The 21,565-nt window shown below is 34.0% G+C and overlaps 1 protein-coding gene and 1 non-coding gene across 2 annotated transcripts; both read left to right on the forward strand.

Annotated features, from left to right (window-relative positions):
- Positions 1-1,163: 1,163 nt before the first annotated feature.
- On the forward strand, positions 1,164-2,980 carry LOC112740246 (uncharacterized). Its single transcript, XR_011871622.1, has 3 exons — positions 1,164-1,791; positions 1,932-1,987; positions 2,408-2,980. It is a non-coding gene; the product is annotated as an uncharacterized protein (transcript).
- Positions 2,981-9,049: 6,069 nt separating this feature from the next.
- On the forward strand, positions 9,050-9,436 carry LOC112741292 (cysteine proteinase inhibitor 5). Its single transcript, XM_025790211.3, has one exon. It carries the CDS (start codon positions 9,050-9,052, stop codon positions 9,434-9,436), a length of 387 nt encoding a protein of 128 aa, XP_025645996.1.
- Positions 9,437-21,565: the final 12,129 nt, after the last annotated feature.

A 21,565-nucleotide genomic window follows, 5' to 3' on the forward strand; every position in this document is an offset into this window, starting at 1 on the left:
TATAAGAATTAAAAAATAATTTAAGAATAAAAATTTAACTAATTAAAAGTTGGTTTGTTTTGCTTATTCTTAACATATTAGATTGGATTGTGATTAGTTATAATCCGTTCAATTGGAACCTATATACTTGGAATCTAAATAAAATGAATAAGAGAAGTTCTTTCCGTCAATTTCTCTAACAAACTTAATGGGTATTAAGATTAACTTGTCAACAACTGTTTATAAACACAATAATTTTATAAATACACAATAATGCACGATCTAAGTGAGACAAAGTACACTATTCACTCTAGATATCATAAACGTTTGGAGTACTGGAGTACTACGAAGAACCGATGTATACTTCGATGGATTTTTCCAAATGTTTGTAATTTTATTGTGAAAAAGTACAAATAAAAATTATCTTAAGTACTAGAAGCATATGAGCCTAAATGCTTTTATTTTTGTCACGAGCTCAAAATCTTCTTAAAATGATTTGTTCTCAATTTTTGGATCCTCTTAAAAGGCCGAAGTTTAGGCTCGGAGTCCCTTTCAAAAAGTTGGGTTAAGACTTAAAAGTCTTACATAGGCATTATTATTATATTATTAGAGATGTGATTGGTTTAATCAAATTGTTGGCAGAATAAAATTTTGACTTTTTTTTTTGTCATTAAAATTTTGACATTTTGAATCTTACACCTTCTCTGTCCAAAAACAAAAAATTTTACACCTTAAAGGCAAAGTTCTTACCGGCTTTACTTTTGGGTTAACACAGTTTTCTGTTGGTGGGTAATACTATTCTTATTTCCTTGGGCCTCACTGTCCCTCTCCCTGAATGCTTTGAGATAACAGTCAATTTTGTATCCGGCCCAAAAAAATTTGATATGAGATTTCACCTTTTAATTAATTTAATTTGTGAGTTTTAAACTAACTTATGTATGGCCAAAAAAAAAACTAACTTTTCAAGTCCCAAAAAAAAAAAAAAGAGAGAGTAAGTTAATTATCTCACTGATTCATTTAAATAAATATTAGAATTTTAAATTTTTTCTTGTATAACAATAACTTATTTGATTAATAACAAACTCTTATATAGAACTGTCACATTATTACTATTACTACTTGTACTTAAATATGAGTTACCAAAATAATAAAATCTCAAACTACTTTTATTTTGATGTGTGTAGATTTAGGAGGATGTTTTTTGTTTGTCTCCCATTGACCACATTGTTGGAGGGTAAATGTATAACAGAGACATGAATAATGGCTATAAATAATTAAATATCACAGGGTAGCGAATTCAGAAACTAAGATCAAGATTCACCATTCACCGTTACCTACTCTCTTTCCTCTCCAATAAATAAATTTCCAACCATCATGCATAGCCCTACCAAAAACCACAAAACACAACACAAATTCAAATCTCTTGGCTACCAAAAACGGTTACCAGCCATGAGAAATAATGGCTACTACCTCGTTTTCGTCCTCGTTGCCCTCCTCTCTACTTGTCTCTCCGGCATGGCTGCTTCTCTTGGCGGCCACTGGACGGCCTTGAAGGACGTTGATAACTATCCACATGTAACTGAGCTTGCAGAATTTGCGGTGACAGAGTACAACAAGCAATCTGGGAAGAACCTCAAGCTGGTTAAACTTGTGAAGGGCGATATGCAGGTTGTTGCCGGATTCAACTACCGCTTCGTGTTGGAGGCCAAAGATGAATCTAGATCCAGTAATTATGAGGCTGTTGTGTGGGAGAAGACATGGGATCATTTCAAGAGTCTCACTTCCTTCACTCCTCTTTCTTAGCATCAAATGGTATTTGTATATATTGTATTGCACTTTTATTGTCTTTTAGACTAATTAAGGGGAAAATTACTATATATTAATTTTTAAATTTGGATGAATCTTCTTTCAATTATTATTATCCTCCATCGCTATAAAACTATATATTACAGGGCAAAGGTAGTCATTTTGACAAGAGAAATGCGAAAGACAAGAAGAAAGTATACAGGTATGTAGAACGCACATAATGGAACTTCATAGGTAAAGTAGAGAGGTTTTGAGATAATTTTACAACTAGATACATGACAACACTATCTGGTACTCATCCCGTCCTTACCCGCTCAGAGCGTGCTTTTAACGGGTTGGGTTTAGGTAATACCCACGTCCTATTCACCCCCCAATATATATATATATATATATATATATATATATATATATATATATATATATATATATATATATATATAATTAGTAAAATGATTAATAATATTATATCATATTTAAGTTTTGAAAAAATATAGGTAGATAACATAAATAAGCCAACTTTTTAAACAATTTTATTTAATTATTAATTTTAATAATTATTAATTTTTAATTTATTTCATTAATTCAGAATTTGCTGCATTAATTACGTAATTTGAAATTGTAGGATTCAGTGCAATTACCCCTTTTATCACTGTCATTATCATTAAATGTAATTCAACGTGTGTATCGCTCTCACTCAAAGCCCTTATTGCCGCTGCTCCAGTGCACCGCCAGTCAAGCCTCTCTAACAATGACGTCGTTTCCTCCTTGGTCTGCCTCAGTCTTGCCTGTTGGTCCCCCATTCTTGCTTGTTGAAGGTTTATTCCGTCCGTCGCCTCTTCTTCTCGTTCCGTCGCCGTCCTTCTTTCGTCAACGCCGCTGCCCACCGTCCCGACGCATCTGTACTGCCGAGCCCCCATTCGCGACACTGCGAGTCCCCACCGCGCAAGCAACGCCATCTAAGATGTCGTCGCCGGTCACTCTACGGCTCTTCTTCTTCTTCTTCTCCTCCTCCTATTTGGTTTTGAATGATTCTTTTAATTAGTTGTTTATGCTTCTTTTTCCTAAATTTCGGATGATTCTTTTTATTAGTTTTGGATATTTTTTTTAATGTTTTGTATGTTTTTTTCTTAGGATTTGGATGATTCTTTTTCCTATGTATATTTTTTTCTTAGAATTTGGATGATTCATTATCTTATGTTTTAGTGTTTTTTTTTAGTTTGAAAGTTTTTTTTTAAAAAGAAAAATTTAAATAATTAATAATTAATGACCATTACATGCTTGTTGGCTTGTTGTTGGTTATACCCCTATTAGTTCTCTAGCGGATCTCTTAAATTTTTACTTTAATTTATGTTATGTATATAATCATAGTTGTATAAATTTTGAAATTTAATTTTATTTATTAAATTTTAATCATTATATGGACGAGTAGGAGCGAGGCGGGTACCCGCAAAGACAGATTAGGGTTTAACTTTTTATTACCCGCAAATAAGAGCAGGACGAATTCTATAGAATTATTGTAGGGTAGAGCAGGATCGGGTAGAACAAAAACTTATCACATTTTCACCCCTACATGTAATGCACTAAACTTTGAGAATACTTATACCCTCTATCTAATAAGTGAAACTAAACATTTTTTGGTATTTTTGAATAAATCAACCAACATTTACTATGTTATTAGAAACATTTGCTAGGTAACCAACAAGGATTGCAGTCAACTAGCAATTATTTTTTAATTTTTTTTGAGACACTATAAAGGACACGCTGAATAGCGGTGATTTTTTTTAGGGAATTGCAACGACTGCAAAATAACATACCAGCGGTTTGGCAATCGTTGCTGTTTAGGGTATGGAAATTTGATTTTGCGTCGATTTTTAAGAACCGCTGATATAACCCTCACTGATTAGGTTGATGATTTTGCGGTTGTTTATTGCCGCTATTTTAGTAAGCGGATTTAAAAAATAATTTACGACGGTTACACAATTGCCGTAAATTTGTGTGTTTTTTAAAAAATTGCAACGGTTTTGAACCGTTGCAATTTTATATCCGAGCTTAAAAAATGACCAACTTCAATAGTTTATACCATTTTTTTTACTATAATTTATTTTTTTTATATCATATTTATTAAACTTGAGATATTAATATAAAAAATATTAAATAAATAATATTAAACTTGTAGATATATAATTCTACAATATTAACTAAAAAAACACTTATTTAAAAATTATTTACTCAAAAAATATTGAACAATGCAAAATTATTATGCTAAAAGAATTCTATTAGCTACATCAAAGCTTTTAGTTGATGCTTTGATCAAATTTTAAAGTAAATAATCCTGTCTACAGATCTAAACCTTATTTTGGAAGGAAAGTGAAAAAAAAAGTAAAATTTGAATAAACAATGCTGTTAACATTTGCTTCCATTCTGCCATAGTTAATGTACATGTAGTAGTAATCTATTGAATAAACAATGCCAATTAGTAATCTGTTGAATAATTTACCAGATTAGATTAGACTAAGTTCAACAATAATGAATAACATCTTTTAACATACCTTACTTGAAAGACGTCAGTTCTAGGGCCATAGCACAGAAGAGTATCATAACATGAAAGTATGAACCCAATATGATGATTCTAAAAAAGGACAGTGGACATCAATTACAAAGAAATATATAATCCAAAAAAAAAGGAAATTATTGTGCAATATTAAAAACTTTCAAGTATTGATTAACTTTATTTGAAAGAACCTGTATAGACAACCATTCATATCTCACACATAACTCAGATGGATAGATAGAGATATATTGGAAAGCAAGTCACAAACATAAATGAGAAAAAAAAAAAAGAAGAAAGAATGCAAAATAAAAATTATTACTTCTATTTCCTCATCACATGAATTATTAACAAAATATCCATAAAAAATGATAAAATCACAAGAATGTAAACTTTATGTTTTCTCTTTGCTCATGCACCCACATAAATATTTATGTCATGATAAATTAGCAAGCAAGCTCCTTACTAAAAATATCAATAAAGTATAAAGCAAACAAAAGTAGTTACCTTTAGCATGACATAGCCTCAACTACAATTTTCAAAAAAAAAAATAAAATAAAAAACATAATATAAAGGTGCTAAATTTTTAACAAGAGATTAAATCTGATACATTTATACTATTAACAATTCAAATTATAGCTATGCATGGAATTCTATTACAATAACACTATTTTTATTGAGTCATATGTTATTTACCTCTGCTTCCATAGCACGGAGTTCATTGTGCCACTTTAATCCATCTTCAATCCATCATTCTAATAATGGTCTTCCCTGGTGAATAGGTGGATAGACAGCAAAGACTCATGTAAAAGTGAAGGTCTAAGAAGATATTCCATACTAATATTGATTTATCAATGAAAGAGAGAATGTGGAAAAGCCAAACTAGCCTTTGAATGAAATTATAAAGATAAAAGGAAATTAATGTTTGTTTATTTTTTCTTATAAATTGCACAAAGGAGTGTGCAATACCTACTGAATGCTCTTGTAAGACAAAAAAGCCATTTAAGCTTTGTGAAAAATTTTAATTGTTCCCCGTAAGTCAATTATTAAAAAAATTATTATAAATAGCCAAGTTTATTATGCAAGAACAGCTCACTCACTGACAAGAAGTGCTATTATTCTACTGTTGCAGTAAACTATTTTCTTTTACATCATTGAATTATGTTCCTCTGCATCTCAAAATAAAATAAGTCTATGCACACAAAAATGATAAACAATCATACATAATTGATGACTAAATGTTACGGGCTAACATACTTTAAAACTTATATTGAAAAAACTCTCAAATCAAGAGCCCTTTGCCTTCATAATATTTTCATCCAAAACAAATCAGTTAGTAAAGCAAATATATTATGATTAGAAACATAACTTCCAATTGCAATGCACAAATTTCGTTCTCTATACCTATGGATATAATCAAGAAAAACACATTGATGTACAAAATTAGCAAACTAAAGACAAATACCTTTAATCAGATAAGATAGCAGTTATGAATTGAAAATAGCATTAATTAAACATAAACCAACCAAAGAATGATAAAATGATTCCAGTTCCTTATACATAAATTTCAATAACAGACTCACATTAAACTCTAAGTATAAGATAACAACCCATTAAATTAGTAAATCGCAGCTCACAGTAATAGACATTATTACGATAATAGTTACCAAAAAGAAAAAGCAATTAAATAGATAAAAAAAGCAAAAGTAAAACTAGTTTCATAGTTAATAAATTTTTTTAGAACAAATCAAACACAATAGTGGATGAATCAAGCATAATCAATCTTTTGATAAACTCATAATCACAGCATAATTGGTACCATTAAACATACACTAGTTTTATAACAAAACAGAATAATCGAACTAAAACTTTAAAAGAGGAAGAATCATACAACTGTTTTTTAAAATCCATGAAAATAAAAAGTTGAGCTCCTCCTTCTTTCACCGAAAAAAACTAACAAACAATTTGTGTGCATATTCCATAAAACACAAAAATGCACAAGATAATGAGTTAATGTTATATCTAAGATTCTGGGAACAAAAAATGAAGTCAAGGATGACATCGTCAGCGGGTGGGAACTGCGAAGAGGATGATGGCAGCTGCAAACTGATTGGAGGGTGATTGCAATTGTGACTGCGCAAAAGACCATGACTACGCTAAGTGAGAGATCTGCATCACACAGGACGACGATGGATTGGTGTCTGCGAGGGAGGGCAAGAGAGAGAGGAAAACAGGGCAGAGGGTCAGGGGCTGAAGAGCTCACAATGCATAATAGGACAGAGAAAATTAAGGAGGCACCGAATGCAAGAGAATGGAGAGGTAGAGATGAACTGGGACACAATGGTATGGATGTGGATCAGTGGAGGAATGAAGGGTGATAGATGATCAGGAAGGGCACAATGAGACTGCGGCGAATGAGCTTGCAGTGCAAGTAAAAGGGATTCAGAGAAGAGAGCCACGCCAATATATAGATTTTCAATTCAGAGAAAACATATAGAGAAAACACTAGGGGTGGGTTTTAATTGATAAAGGTATTTCATTTAGCAGCAGTTTGACTCCAAACAGCCGCTAATTCTAGTGATGTCACTACGCACGCATCCCAAACAGATGCACAACCGCCGCAACCTTGTCATTTAGCGACGGTTTTGAACCGCTGCTATATAACCGCCGCAAACTCCCGCATCTAATGGCGTAATAAGGAAACATGAATTCAAACTTTCATTCATGAGAAACGTCCAAAACCTAATAAAAAAAAAATCCAAAATCTAAAAAATTCAAACAATTTTAAAATTTCCAAAACTCATCCAAAATCATTATAAAAATTTCTAATAAAAGAAACATCCAAAATACAACAAAAAAAAATCTAAAACCTAACAAAAAAGAGATATCCAAAATCATTTAAAAAATTTTAAAACATAATAAAACGAAATATTAAAAAAATATTGAAAAAAGAACCTCCAAAAACTAAGGAAAAAACATCTAAAACTATTAAAAATATCCAAAATCTAAAAAGAAGAAACATCCAAAATATAAAAAAAAAATATTCGAAACTTATGAAAAAGAAACATCTAAAAGTAGTAAAAAGAATTATCCAAAACAAAAAAAATAATGTGGCCAGAGCACGGCATTTTTTGGATGTGGCAGCGCACAACATTCTTCTTTCTCGTTGACCATTCCGTTGCAATTCGCGGTGGCGTGCAACAACAACAATGACATGCACGACCCTCGGTGGTTGACTTTGGGAGAGAAGGGTGTAGCGTGCGGCTATCGGAGAGGGTGTAGCATGCGGTGGTGAAAAGAGAGACGCAAAGTAAGACAATAAAAGAGAGGTGCGGCATGCGATTGACAAAGAGAGACGTGGCATGCGATTACGAGAGAGAGAGATATAAGAATTTATGTGTTTTTTTCCCTGTGAATAGAGTTGGGCATGCGATTGACAAAGAGAGACGTGGCATGCGATTATGAGAGAGAGATATAAGAATTTATGTGTTTTTTTCCCCTGTGAATAGAGTTGGAGTACTGGGTGAAATTAGATTAATTCTTTTTTATTGTTGTTTTTCTCATTAGACTTTTTGTTCCTTAATTAATTGCAGTTGGTTGCACCATTAATGAATTTTCTCTGTCTTTTCTATTTAAAATTGTATAAAGGTGAAACTCAGGTATAGTCAACTTCACGTGAAGTTGATACCTGAGAGCTGTTAGATAATTTAACTGATTTGACTAAATTTTCATCTAACAACTCTTAGATATCAATTTCACGTAAAGTGAACTTCACCTAAGTTTTCACCTTGTATAAATAGTAACATTTGTCATTAATCAGTTCATCGCTTAATATATAAAATAAAATTTGAACTAACCGGATAAGTAAATGAATTAATCACCAATTAAATTGCATGGTAGAAGATTAACTAGTGTTACTTTCTTTATATATTATTGTCATTTGAGAACCACGTACACATCCTGAATTAATTAGAAAATTTCTCTGAAACTGAGACTAGAAATCAGAGATCGAGATTAGAAACTTTCGTAACAATAAAACTTAATAGATACCCATTACAATGAGTTGGGTTGTCAAATAGATAAAATCAAGTTATATATGTTGCGGTAAAATAATATGATTTGGTTAATATTTGAATAAATTTGACCAATTTAAAAATAACACTCTATTTGTCATTTTTATATTAATTTATATCTACAATTTGCCATAAAACCAAACATAATATTTTAGGATAACAAATACCTTACAATATATGCATGTATTAAATTTTAATCGTATGTATTTTTTGTCTTCCATTGTATGTTTTTATTCAACAGGTCAGTAGCTAATTAATCAATTGCGATTTTCTAACCTCCTTTTAAGAGTCTATTAATTAGCTAGTAAATAAATTAATTGTCACCATTTACTTAAACTAACTAATTAACTGATCACTCGATTTAATTTAGACATATTCATCAACAAATAGATTTGTTGAACTAAATTTTGAGTCCGTCCCAAACATAGTAAATTAGTACACTAAAATTCAATTTTCCAGAAACAGTAGGCACATATTGAAAGCAGGAACTAACATCACGTTTAACCATTACTTACCTTCTTCATTCTACTATAAATCCTCACCATTATTATCACCATCCAACAAAATAAAAAAAAAAAAACAAAAACAAAAAACAAAAAAAAAAAGAAATTCAAAATTCTTAAGAAAAAGAATAATAAACAAAATGGTTAGCATGAAACAAAACTACCTCCTCCTCCTCTCCCTGCTCTCTCTCCTCTTCCTCTCGGCTTGTTTCTCTGCCTTGGCCACTTCTCGGCCGCCGGTAGCCCTGGGTGGGCGCTGGACCCACATCAAGGACGCCCATAAAAACCTCCGTGCCGTGGCGACGGGGGAATTCGCCGTTAAAGAGTACAACAAGCAATCCGGGACGAACCTGACGTTTGTACAGGTTGTGAAGGGTGACACGCAGGTTGTTGACGGCACCAACTTCCGCCTTGTGTTGGCCGTGGAGGACGAGAAAAGCAAGAAGATGGATTATGAGGCTGTTGTGTGGGAAGACATCCATAGGCGTTCCAGGAACCTCACTTCCTTCAGAGCTCTTCTCCAGTAGAATCATATTTATTTCTATATATTCTTAAATGCATGATATGTGAAAATCAATGCAAATATATATTCGATAAATAAGTGGGTTTTACTACCCCATTTCATTCAGTTGGTTAGAATATTCTAGCTAGCTACTTAGTATATATTGTTAGGTGTTTGTCTATAATAATCATAATGTTTTTTTATTATTTTCTGTTTTAATTTCATTGCAACATTCATTGTGTCCAAAAAGCAAAATGTTAAGTGAAGAAGCAATAATAAACATGAGTAAATAACAAAAAGTAAAAATTTTATGAAATAAAAGGCAGAAATTTCTTATAACAATCCTTACTAATAATCAATAAAATGGATTGAGTTTGTGGATGTTTATGAGCAATAATAAACATGCGCGCATTGGTTCATTGATGAAGATCTACATAGATGAATTTACTATCAAGAAAGAAATGGTGCAAGTTCAAAGCTTTGTAGCTCGTACATAGGCGTGGTCTGAAGCAATTGAGCCAAGTACTTGTTAGTGATGGCTCCATCGTTGGCCAACAACTCCAGAGAGTAGATTGCGTATGCGAATCCCATGCAACTGAGGATGTAAGCGAGCTTCAAGTTCTTCCCATTAGATCTCTTGTTATGCTCCGCGATTGCAAATTTGGCCATCTCAATCACCGCCGGGTCGTCCACATCCAAGTTCAATGGAAGAATTAGAGTCATCCGCCGCCCGGTGGCTGCAGAGACAGACACTGCACCAACCAAAAAGAGGGAGAGGATAATACTAGTAATTAGGCGGTTAGTTTTCATGGTGATGGGGGTGTTTTGTGCGGTGGCGCTGCTGGTTGCAACTTATAGTAAGGGAAGGTTGCCTCTTCAATTAACCTACGGGATTTAGACATTACTTAATTATGAAAATAAAACATACATTTATGCCCAAACACTTTACTTAAGAGTCATAATTATGTAAACAAACTACGATAATCTATCACATGATATCCATAGACATGTTATGTGATGATTCAAATGTAGTAGTAGTGACGTTTACAAAGTTAAAATATAAGAAAATATATAAATTAACTTTTAATTAGGTAATGCTAGATTTTTTTTGATTGCGATAAAATTTCTCCTATTTTTTAGAATTACTTAAAGGTGTATCATGTATATATAGGGTAATGCTATATATTCCTCAACAAATATTATTATTTTTGGCCAATAATATTAGTCAGCACCTATATTTATAAAAGTTTTGTATACAAAAATCATATAGTTTATATCTATATTTATCAGAATTTAAACACATAAATTAATACGATTTGTACTCACATTTTTTAGAATTTACATACATAAATTAATAAAAGTTATTTGTTAAAGATAATTTAATATTTGTGTTGATAAAAAATAATAAAATTAAAAATTATTGTATACATAAAATAAAATTTTAACTTTTAATACTTATTTAAGTAAACAAATGAATTAACTACTCGACCAATATAAGTTAATTGCATATCGCGTATATTCCAATAAAGTATATTTATGTTTTCATTTTTTATGGTACTTTATTATAATTCTTATAAAATATAATTATAAAAACATCTTTAATACTAGATCTAATTTCAATTTTATTTTGATCTTACAAGATGACACGTAAATATTCCTTCTTCAATAGCCATAGTCATTATTTTAAAAAGAACAGCGACATAGCTATTAGGACGTCCAAGATAAATGCCATGGATGCATGACACTCATGGTGCAAGTTGAAAGCTTTGTAGCTTGTAGGTGGAATCTGTAAAGATCTCAATTAATCGAGCCGTGTACTTCTTAGTCTCAGCTATATCATTGGCCAACAGTTCAATGGTGTAGGTGTTGCTAATCGCGGATAGAAATGCTTTGCAACTTAAGATTTGTGCGAGCTTCAGGTTCGCGTTGGTTCTCTTGTTATGCTCTGTTACCGCGAAATTTGCCATCTCAATCACCAAACCATCATTCACGTTCAAATTTAAAGGAAGCATTACACTCATAAGCGATGTGGCGGTTGTAACGGTGGCGAAGTGGAAAAGGAACAACGTAATAAGGCAATAAGTTCTCATGTTATACCTTCTTTTAATTAATGATACCATCATCTATTTGTGCTGCTGCATGTATATATAAAAGGAAATTTTGTTGGTTGCTGGCTCTTCAATCCGTTTACGGGATAAAGTTTTTAATTGATCACAAAGGTATATTTGTCCTATCACTCTTTTAAAGGTGTCTATTTGGGTAAGATAATAAATTTATATGTATTAATACGTTAAAAATATAAACAAACAAAATTTCGACGTAAATTATATTTTTTATATTAGCATTTAATTTTTTTTTAAAATATATATCATATCGTTATTTTTACTAAAATATTTTTATAGTGTGATAAAAATAAAAAATATATTTTTATTTAATTTTATAAAAAAGTTTCACTGTTTTTTTTATATTGAATAAAAACTATTTTTTTAAATTAGCCAAAATTTTAAATAATTTAAAAAATAAAACAAAAACACATCTAAAAAATAATAAAAAATAAAAAAAATTGTTCATCATTTCTTCCATAAGGTTCACTATTCTTCATATGTGTTCTCCTTTTCCCGGTAAAGTAGAAGAAGAAATTCTCTAACTGTGCCAACCCCAAACTTCATCCCAAATCCTAGAGTAAATACCCATAGTCGTCCCTGAGATTCACGCAATTACTCATACTAATCCCTAAGATCCCGATTTTCCTATTGCAGTCCTCCAGATAGAGCTCCGAGTACTCAAACTGGTCCCTGACCATATTTCAGGTGATGACTCATCACCGGAGCGCTGACGTGGCCGCGGATTGCCACGCTGGAAGGCTCCGAAACGGCGTCGTTTTGGTTTGGTGCCCTTGATAGCCAAAAACATCGCCGTTTTGACGTTATTTAGCATGAATATCAGTTTTCTCGCCAATACAAACTTCACTCGTCTCTTCTTCTTCCACCCTCTGACTCCATCTTCGTATACTCATCAATGGCGTAACCGTAGGGTTCTAATCCCTGGGTTGAAAAAGTTGAGAGAAGAAGAAGCAAGAGGTTTTCGTTCTTCCCCTCCATCACCAGAAGCAAGAGATTCGGACTTTGTGATCGTATTCAAGGTAATCTCCCTCCTTTTTTTTTTTTACTTTGCATTTTCGATTCAGTGTTGGTTGTTGATATATCAAGTTGTTTGTGTGTCTGAGGTTCGGGAGTTTTGGTGTCATTGTAGTGTCTAGGGTTTGAAGGTTGGCTGGAGTTTGTGGGGTTGCTATATTTAACCGAAATGAAATAGGGATATAGTTCAAAAATGTGTTCTTGAGGTGTTCATGTCACACTCCAATACAAAAGCTCATACTACATCTAAAGTCACACAGCCACCATCAATGTCAAAGACTCCTACCCAGCCCAAGGTGCCAACAAAAAAATCCCAGCTTATGAATAGTTTTCCAAATATCAGTTTAATTTTTTAGGGATTCACTTGATCCTGGAGTGATTTTTTTTTTGGCCGTCCTGCAGTAATTCTTAGACTAATTACTTCTATTTGAGGACCACTTGTTATAATCTTTCCAAGAGAATGTTGATGTTCAAAAAATTTCAGGAACAAATAATGAGCTTTTATCTTAATTTTATCTTTGTGCACTTAAGTTTTTGTAGTAAGATGAATTTAAGAGATGAGTTTTTATTTGATAGTGATTTGGATATGAGTTAAAATATACTAGTACTACAATAAATTTATCAAAGCTTACATTGTCTTGAAGTACACCATTGATTGCTATATAGTTAAGTTTGACAGCAAGATGTAGATCAAGTGGAAGAGAGATTTCTATTCTCATATTGTCAGGGAAATAGATTGCTATTGCATTAGTTGACCAAAGCAAATTGAGGTATAGGTTTCTTCTTATATGTTCTGTTCTTTTTTGGCTTCAATACTTAATTAATGATAGCTTTTCAATAGTAACATACTCCACGTTCTTACCAACTTTTTACATGGTGCCTGTGGTAAACCAAGTTTATTCATTTGATACCATCTTTTTTAGAAGAAATTTGTCACTCCAATTGCATTGTTTATAGTTTAGCTCCTGAATCATTGTCAGATTATCTGCATATCTGTTAGGGACTTTTATAGGGATCGATTGTAAATTTTAAGGACCTTTATGGGGATAAGCATAAACGTTAGGGACTATTATGGGTCACGAATATAAAGTCAGGGTTATATATGTTTACATTTTGTTGAAGCTATATATGTATAATGTTTTCTGAATCTGGCAGGGACTGATATCAGCAGTGAAAGAGGTGATACCTGATGTGCATCATATATTCTGCGTCTAGCATTTATGAAAAAATTTCAACAAGAATTGGAAGGACTTACAATTACGGGAACTTTTGTGAGAATGTGTAAGAGCAACAACATACCAAGAATTTAGAGATGGAATGGACAAGATCAAAAAGTTAAATGAGGATGCTTGGGCATATTTACAGAAGTGGCTGATGGATGTTGGACTAGAAGCTTATTCAGCCATATTTAGGAATTTCTGTTTTGTGTAATTAATCTTTTTCATCGTACAATGACTAGATGGTGAATTATGATCCAAAGGTCTTTTTGATATGCCATGCTTTTGATGAAACTACAGATAGCAGCATAATGGTTTCTAGGCTGCCTTTGTACCTTCATCTTTTGTTGTTTTTTGATAAACAATGGAATTTATCTTAATATACTATGCTTTGTGGTTTACCATTCAGGTGGAAGCAGTTTTTTTTATTTTTTTTGATAAACAATGGAATTTATCTTAACAACAGTTTCATAGTTAACAGCATTTTTCATTCCATCAACAAGCAGTTTTTTTTTTTATAAACAATGAAATTTATCTTAACAATAATTTCATAGTTAACATCATTTTTCATTCAATCAAGAAGCAGTTTTTTACATCTGTTGCTAACAGAAATTCCTAAACCACCAACTCATTCATCATTTACAATACAGGATCACCAACAACACTATCAATACAAACACAGCTAACACTAATAATTGGATAATCACTTTTTGCATTTGGACATCCTCTACCAACCTTCGAAGCCTCCAATCAAAGTTCATCTTCACTTCATCACCACACGATTCTGACTTCTCATCCTGTTCCTCATTCACAGAATCTGCCCACACAAAAAGCCCGCACCATCTCTTCCCACTTGTCTGTAACCAAGAAAGGATCAAAGTTCAGAGAGGAACAACACAAGAACAGTCAAAGGAGGAGAATCATAACAACACAAGTAATTATTCTAACCCACATTATAGTTGGGGAAGCCATAAAACAGTTTGTTTGGATTCGAATCTGTTCCAGACCATTTGAGGACCAGCCTGCAGCCATAGCCACACCATTCTGGCGGGACCGATCTACTGCTCTTTGTTTGCGTTCTACTCCGGTTCCAGCTAGATGGGGAACGAACAGAGCTTCCACCTGCAGTGCTACCACCACCCATCATCGACATGAGTAGCAGCCCCAGCTGGAACTGTGTGAGAACGGGAAGAAGTGTATGAAAGAAGAAGAAGAAGAGATGAACAAGATGAAGGGATGAAGTATTTGATAATTTGGGGATTTAGGGTTACATATAGTACGAGGGACCAATATGGGTACAAATTGTAAATTAGCCAGCTCAGCTAGCCGTTGGGAGCCCTCCAGCGTGGCAATCCGCAGCCACGTCAGCGCTCCGGTGATGAGTCATCACCTGAAATATGGCCAGGGACCAGTTTGAGTGCTCGGAGCTCTATCTGGAGGACTACAATAGGAAAATCGGGATCTTAGGGATTACTATGAGTAATTGCGTGAATCTCAAGGACGACTATGGGTATTTACTCCAAATCCTAACCTAATGTCTCCTCAACACACCCGCAGTCCCTTCTCTATTCTTTGCCTCACACGCCACAAACTCCATCGCCCTCTTTTCTTTCATAGCGTTGCCTTCTCTTATCGGTCACTGATGTGTGAGCATCTTTTTTATCTTTTCCTAGTGAATTTACATTTGAATTGTTAAATTTAATCAAGATTTAAATATCTTTTAGCCACTATGAATACTACTTTGAGTTGTGTGCAATTCTGTTTATTTCGGTGCATTCAGATGGATTTGACGGAATTTTGTAGAAAAAGAGCAGAAAGTGAATGATGCTGTCAACCATGACTTCCTTGCATTCTAACGAACATAACTTGAGCTACAGAGATCCAATCAATGTGATTCTAGCGGCATTGGAAAGCTAACTTTCAAAACTTTCCAACGATGTATAATAGTATACACTTTGCTCTCAGACTGTACGGTCTCGGTGGTGTCTAACTTGGGATTCTCCAAGTTAGGCACCAGTTGAAGCAAAACAAGTCAATCCAAGGCTGCCATAGTGGCGCCTAACTTGGAATTTTCCAAGTTAGGCGCCAGCCCAAATTAATCAAGTGGTCCCAGCGCATGATGAAGCAAGTAATGAAGATATTTATTAATTTTTGATTAAACTTTATTTTATTTTATAATTAGAAAAAGATATTAATTAGTTTTAGAAAATATATTTTACATTAATTAGGATTAGATATAAAAGGAAAAAGAATAATCTCTTCGGGCTCTTCTCCTCTCTCATACCTCATTCTGCATTTTACAGTTTTTGAGAATCCTTATTTTTTCTCTGAACCGTGAGCAACTAAACCCCCACTATTAAGGTCAGGAGCTCTGTTTATTCTATGGATTAATACTATTACTCTTCTATTTTAATTCATGTATTGATTTCAAATTCAAGAATTGTTTTCGTTCTTTATCTTATGAATTTGGGTGGAATGAAAGTATGACCCTTGTTCTAATTGAGTTCTTGTAAACTTTGGAAAAACAATTTACCTGAATAACAACTTGAAAATAATTTCTCCTAAATCACCAATTATCTGGACTTAACGGGATACATGACATATAATCCTCTTATATTTGGGTAATTAGGGTTTCTGTGGCACATAAACTAGAATTGAACTTAGCCCTCTAATCGAAATCAAGTGACCAAGGAATTGGCGGTTGATAAAGGTTAAAGGAGACTAAAAAGGTCTAAGGAATTAGGGTTTAGTCACATATAGTTTGTCATGAATTGAATCTTGCATGATTAAAATAGTTGGTAAGAAAAGTTAATCCGAAAAATAAATATATCTGAAACCTTAACTGTTTTCTCCATATATTTCACAACCCGTTTATTGCTTGCTTTCTGATTTTCTGAATTTACTGTTTGATGCAATTGAGAACCAAACACTCTTTTTAGCTTGTCTGACTAAGCCAATCACTCAATCATTGTTGCTTGATCTATCAATCCTCGTGGGATCGACCCTCATTCACTTGAGGTACTACTTGGTACGACTCGGTGCACTTGCCGGTTAGTTTGTGGGTTATAAATCCTCGCACCAAGTTTTTGGCGCCGTTGCTAGGGATTGACTGTGATTGACAACTATTAGTTGTTTGATTGCTTAGATTAGGCGTTTTAGCTTTGATTTTATTTAATTGTTGCTCCTTAATTTTCGAAAATTATAACTAGTATTTTTTCTTAATTTCTGGAATTAAGTTTGGTGTTACCTAGTTAATTTTATTTTAATTTTCTTGTTAATTTTTTTTAAATTTCAAAATTTCTAGCTTAATTTTAATTACAATTTTTGAAAATTTCTTTTGCTTTAATTATTTGGTTGTTTTATTTTATTTCTTTTACACAGGTTACCTCATTGGAAATTCTCTGCACTCTGATGTAAAGAATTCCACTTTCTTATTTTATGTTTGTTTATGAGCAGGAACAGGGACAATGGACCTCTTACAGATTTTAATCCTGAACCTGAAAGGACTCCGTGGTGACGCTTACAACAAGCTAGATTTTACAAGGCTAATGAAAATTTAAGTGAGACTTTTGAAAAGGAAGCTGCAGAGTCCACTATGGATCCTAATCGTGCTGTTAATGCCAATGTGGTAAATCTGAATGAGAATGAACAACCTAGAAGAGTGCTTGGCTCATACACTGCCCCCAATCCAGATTTCTATCGGAACAGTATTGTGGTGCCTCCTATAGCTGCAAACAACTTTGAGCTGAAGTCTCAGTTAGTCACTCTGGTGCAGCAAAATTGTCAGTATCATAGACTCCTGTAGGAAGATCCAAACCAATTTATCTCTAACTTCCTACAGATTTGTGACACTGTGAAAACAAATGGAGTGAATCTTGAGGTTTACAAGCTCATGCTCTTTCCGTTTACTGTGAGGAATAGAGCAAAGTTGTGGCTAGATTCTCAGCCCAAGGAGAGCCTGAACACTTGGGATAAGGTAGTCACTGGATTTTTGTCCAAATTCTTCCTACCACAGAAGCTGACTAAGCTAAGGGTGGATGTTCAAACCTTCATGCAGAGAGATAGTGAGACCCTCTATGAAGCCTAGGAGAGGTTCAAGCTGATGACCAGGCAATGCACCCCTGACATGTTTTCTAAATGGACACAGTTGGAGATCTTTTATGAAGGCCTCTGTGAAATGTCTAAAATGTGTTTAGATAATTCTATAGGTGGTTCATTGCACATGAAGAAAACGCTTGAAGCGATAACACCAAGTGGACAAGTGATAAGTGGACAAGTGGCAAGTATGGAAGCACAAGTTACTAAGGAGCCAGTTGAAAAAGAAGTTTCGGAGGAGAAAAAGGAGGAAGTTGAACACGCTCCACCTAAAGCTCATGAATACAAGCCTAAGATGCCATATCCTCAGAGACTTCAAAAGGAGACCAAGGACAAGCAGTTTTCAAAGTTCTTAGAAGTCTTCAGAAAGTTGCAAATAATATTCTTTTTGCTGAGGTTTTGGAGCAAATGCCTCTCTATATCAAGTTCATGAAGGAGTTGTTGTCAAAGAAGAAGCCTTTAAAGGGGGATGAGCCAGTGGTCTTGGCTAAGGAATATAGTGCCATAATTCAGAATAACTTGCTAAGGAAGATGCCAGATCCAGGGAGCTTCCAAATTCCATGTACCATTGGGAGCACCACCCTTGAGAAAGCCTTATGTGATTTGGGTGCAAGCATAAATCTAATGCCTTTGTCTGTGATGAAGAAGTTGCAAATCCAAGAGGCACAACCCACAAGGATAGCATTACAGATGACAAACAAATCTCTAAAGCCTGCATATGGATTAATGGAGAATATCTTAGTCAAAGTGGATAAGTTCTTCCTTCTAGCAGATTTTGTGATTCTTGACACGGGGGAGGATGAGAATGCCTCTATAATTCTAGGAAGGCCATTCCTAGCCACTGGGAGAGCTCTAATTGATGTAGAAGTAGGTGAATTAGTGCTTAGAGTGTATGATGAGCAATTGGTCTTCCATGTCTTCAAAGATATGTATTCAGCAAGTAAAGAGGAGAGGTGCATGCAGACTGAGCTTATTGATCCAAACCTTCAAGAACCCTCTGATGATGCATCACAGGATCTGCAGCTCAAACCTCCTTTGGTGACAATCAACAAAATTCTCCCTGACATCAAACCTAAGTTTGGTGTCGGGAATGCATCATCCACCAAGGAGGAGGTTCTTAAAAAGAAGAAAGTTCCCAGGGGATGGAGAAATAAGAAGATTCCCACTGAAGACTTCTCCCCAGGAATGAAGGTGGTATTCACTGCATGCCCAATCAATGCACATTTCCTCTATTTTAGTATTTACTTAAGTCTATATAAGTCTATTTTTTTAGGCTTTTGATAGTTATCTATCCACTACTGCTGCCACTTCTTTTATTCTGCTACTCTTGTGGTACTATAATTATCTGCTGTCGAATAGCTATTCGCTGCCGCCGCCACCTCTCTAATTCTGCTTCTACTGTGCTACCACTTTGCTGCTGTTGTGGTATGGATTTACACAATAATTAAGATTGGTTTATTCGAATTTGAATACATATATTAATTTGTTATTTATGCATGAAACTTAAGTGCTTTCCTGAGGTACTCATCACTTTAGGACCTTATTTAAGTATTGTTGAAATTTAATTTTCTTTGTTATTTTATGTCTAATGCCTTCAAAGTATTTTGGAGGCTTGCACAGCATTGTCTCTTAGTTAATTAGGAAGCTAGATTCACAGTTAGTGAGACTAACAGTAAGGACTTCAATCTAGAAACTTAGCTATCTATTTGAAATATATAGGTTTTCGATGGATGTGTCCAAGGACTGAATGGATACTCCACGTCATGAGAAAGAATATCAAGTTGGTGTAGAAAGATTTTTGTATTTTGCTTTCTCATCAACGGGAGTTCCTCAAGGGGAAGAAATTCAATGCCCATATGCAAAGTGTTGTAATAGACTTTGGTTAAAGAGAAATGATGTATATGGTCATCTAATATGCCACGATTTTGTAGAAGGTTATAGGCGGTGGTTTAATCATAGGGAATCACTTGTTGCTATGTATGTTGACAGTGATATAGATGGTGAATATAAATGGAATGATAACATTGATGAGATGTTATGTGATAGATTTAGAGATATTACACAAGTTGATGGACAAAACATGGGGCCTAAAGAATGCGCAAAGGAATTTTATAAATTGGTAGATGAGGCAAGCCAAGAACTATACCCGGGTGTAAAGGATTCACAAGATTATCCTTTACCATCCGTCTTTACTTGTTAAAATGTTTGCACTTTACATGGTTGGAGTAATGAGTCGTTCACTTCTCTCTTAGAATTATTGAAAGAAGGAATGCCATATTTGAATATTCCTATTTATTTTGATAAAACCAAGAATATAGTAAAGAATTTGTGTCTTGACTACCAAAAGATCGATGTATGTTGCAATGACTGCATGTTGTATCGGCACGGGTATGAGAATGACTCATCTTGCCATCTCTGTGGAACATCCCATTATATTGAGCATCATGTAGAAGAGGATGATGCTACCTCATCTAGAAAGCTCCGCAAAGTTGCTGCAAAAACTCTAAGGCATTTTCCTTTAATTCCCAAACTTCAAATGCTTTTTATGTGCACAAGAACTGTCGAAGCTATGTCTTGGAATCATAATGAGCATGTTAAAGACGAGTCGTTAAGGCATCTTGCCGATGGTGAATCTTAGAAAGAATTTGACAATCGACATGAAGATTTTGCAAAGGAGCCTCGTAATGTGAGACTTGGGTTAGCAAGCGACGAATTCAATCCATTTCGAACTTTAAGCAGTACGTACAGTACATGGCCTGTTGTTCTGATGGTGTATAATCTACCCCCTTGGATGAGCATGAAGCCTGATTATTTTATGCTATCTTTACTCATTCCTGGACCACAATCACCAGAAAATGACATTGATGTCTTTCTTCAACCGTTGATTGAAGAATTAAAAGGATTGTGGGAGTCAGGTGTCAAAACATATGATTCCAAAGAAAACAAAACATTCAACATGAGAGCATGTCTTTTGTGGATAATTAATGACTTTCCTGCATATGATATGTTATCTGGGTAGAGTACAAAGGGAAAATTGGCTTGTCCATGTTGTAATGATGAAACTTTTTCTATCTATCTGAAACATAGTCATATGACTGTTTATATGGATCACTGAAGGTTTTTACCCATGAATCATCCATGGAGGCATAACAAAATATCTTTCAATGGAAAAACTGAACTTAGGTCTCCACCGCAGTTATTAGAGGTTCAACTATATTTGATATATTGCAAGATGTAGATAATTCTTTTGAGAAGAAGCAAAAGAGATCAAAGATTGGCATATCAAATTGGAAAAAATGGTCAATCTTTTTTTATTTACCATATTGGAAGTACAACATGTTTAGACACAACCTTGATATCATGCACATAGAGAAGAATATAGTTGATAGCATAATTGGATCTCTTTTAGATATTCCTAGAAAGGCAAAATATCATGCAGCTGCTTGTTTTGACCTTAAAGACATGGGTATCAGGAAAAACCTTCAACCAAAAGATACGAAGGATGGTAAAAAAAAAAACTAAGTAAAGGAATGCTTCTCAATGACTCCAGCAGAGAAAATAAAATTACTAGACAGTAGCGCTTCCAATATTGCTCAATGTGTACATAAAACAGAAAAGAAAATTTCTGGTTACAAGACCCATGATGCTCATTTCATGTTGCATTATTTGTTGTAAGTACCAATCAAGAGCAACTTCCTGACCATG

This window comes from Arachis hypogaea, chromosome 14 (assembly GCF_003086295.3).
Source record: "Arachis hypogaea cultivar Tifrunner chromosome 14, arahy.Tifrunner.gnm2.J5K5, whole genome shotgun sequence".
Classification (NCBI taxonomy): Eukaryota; Viridiplantae; Streptophyta; class Magnoliopsida; order Fabales; family Fabaceae; genus Arachis; species Arachis hypogaea.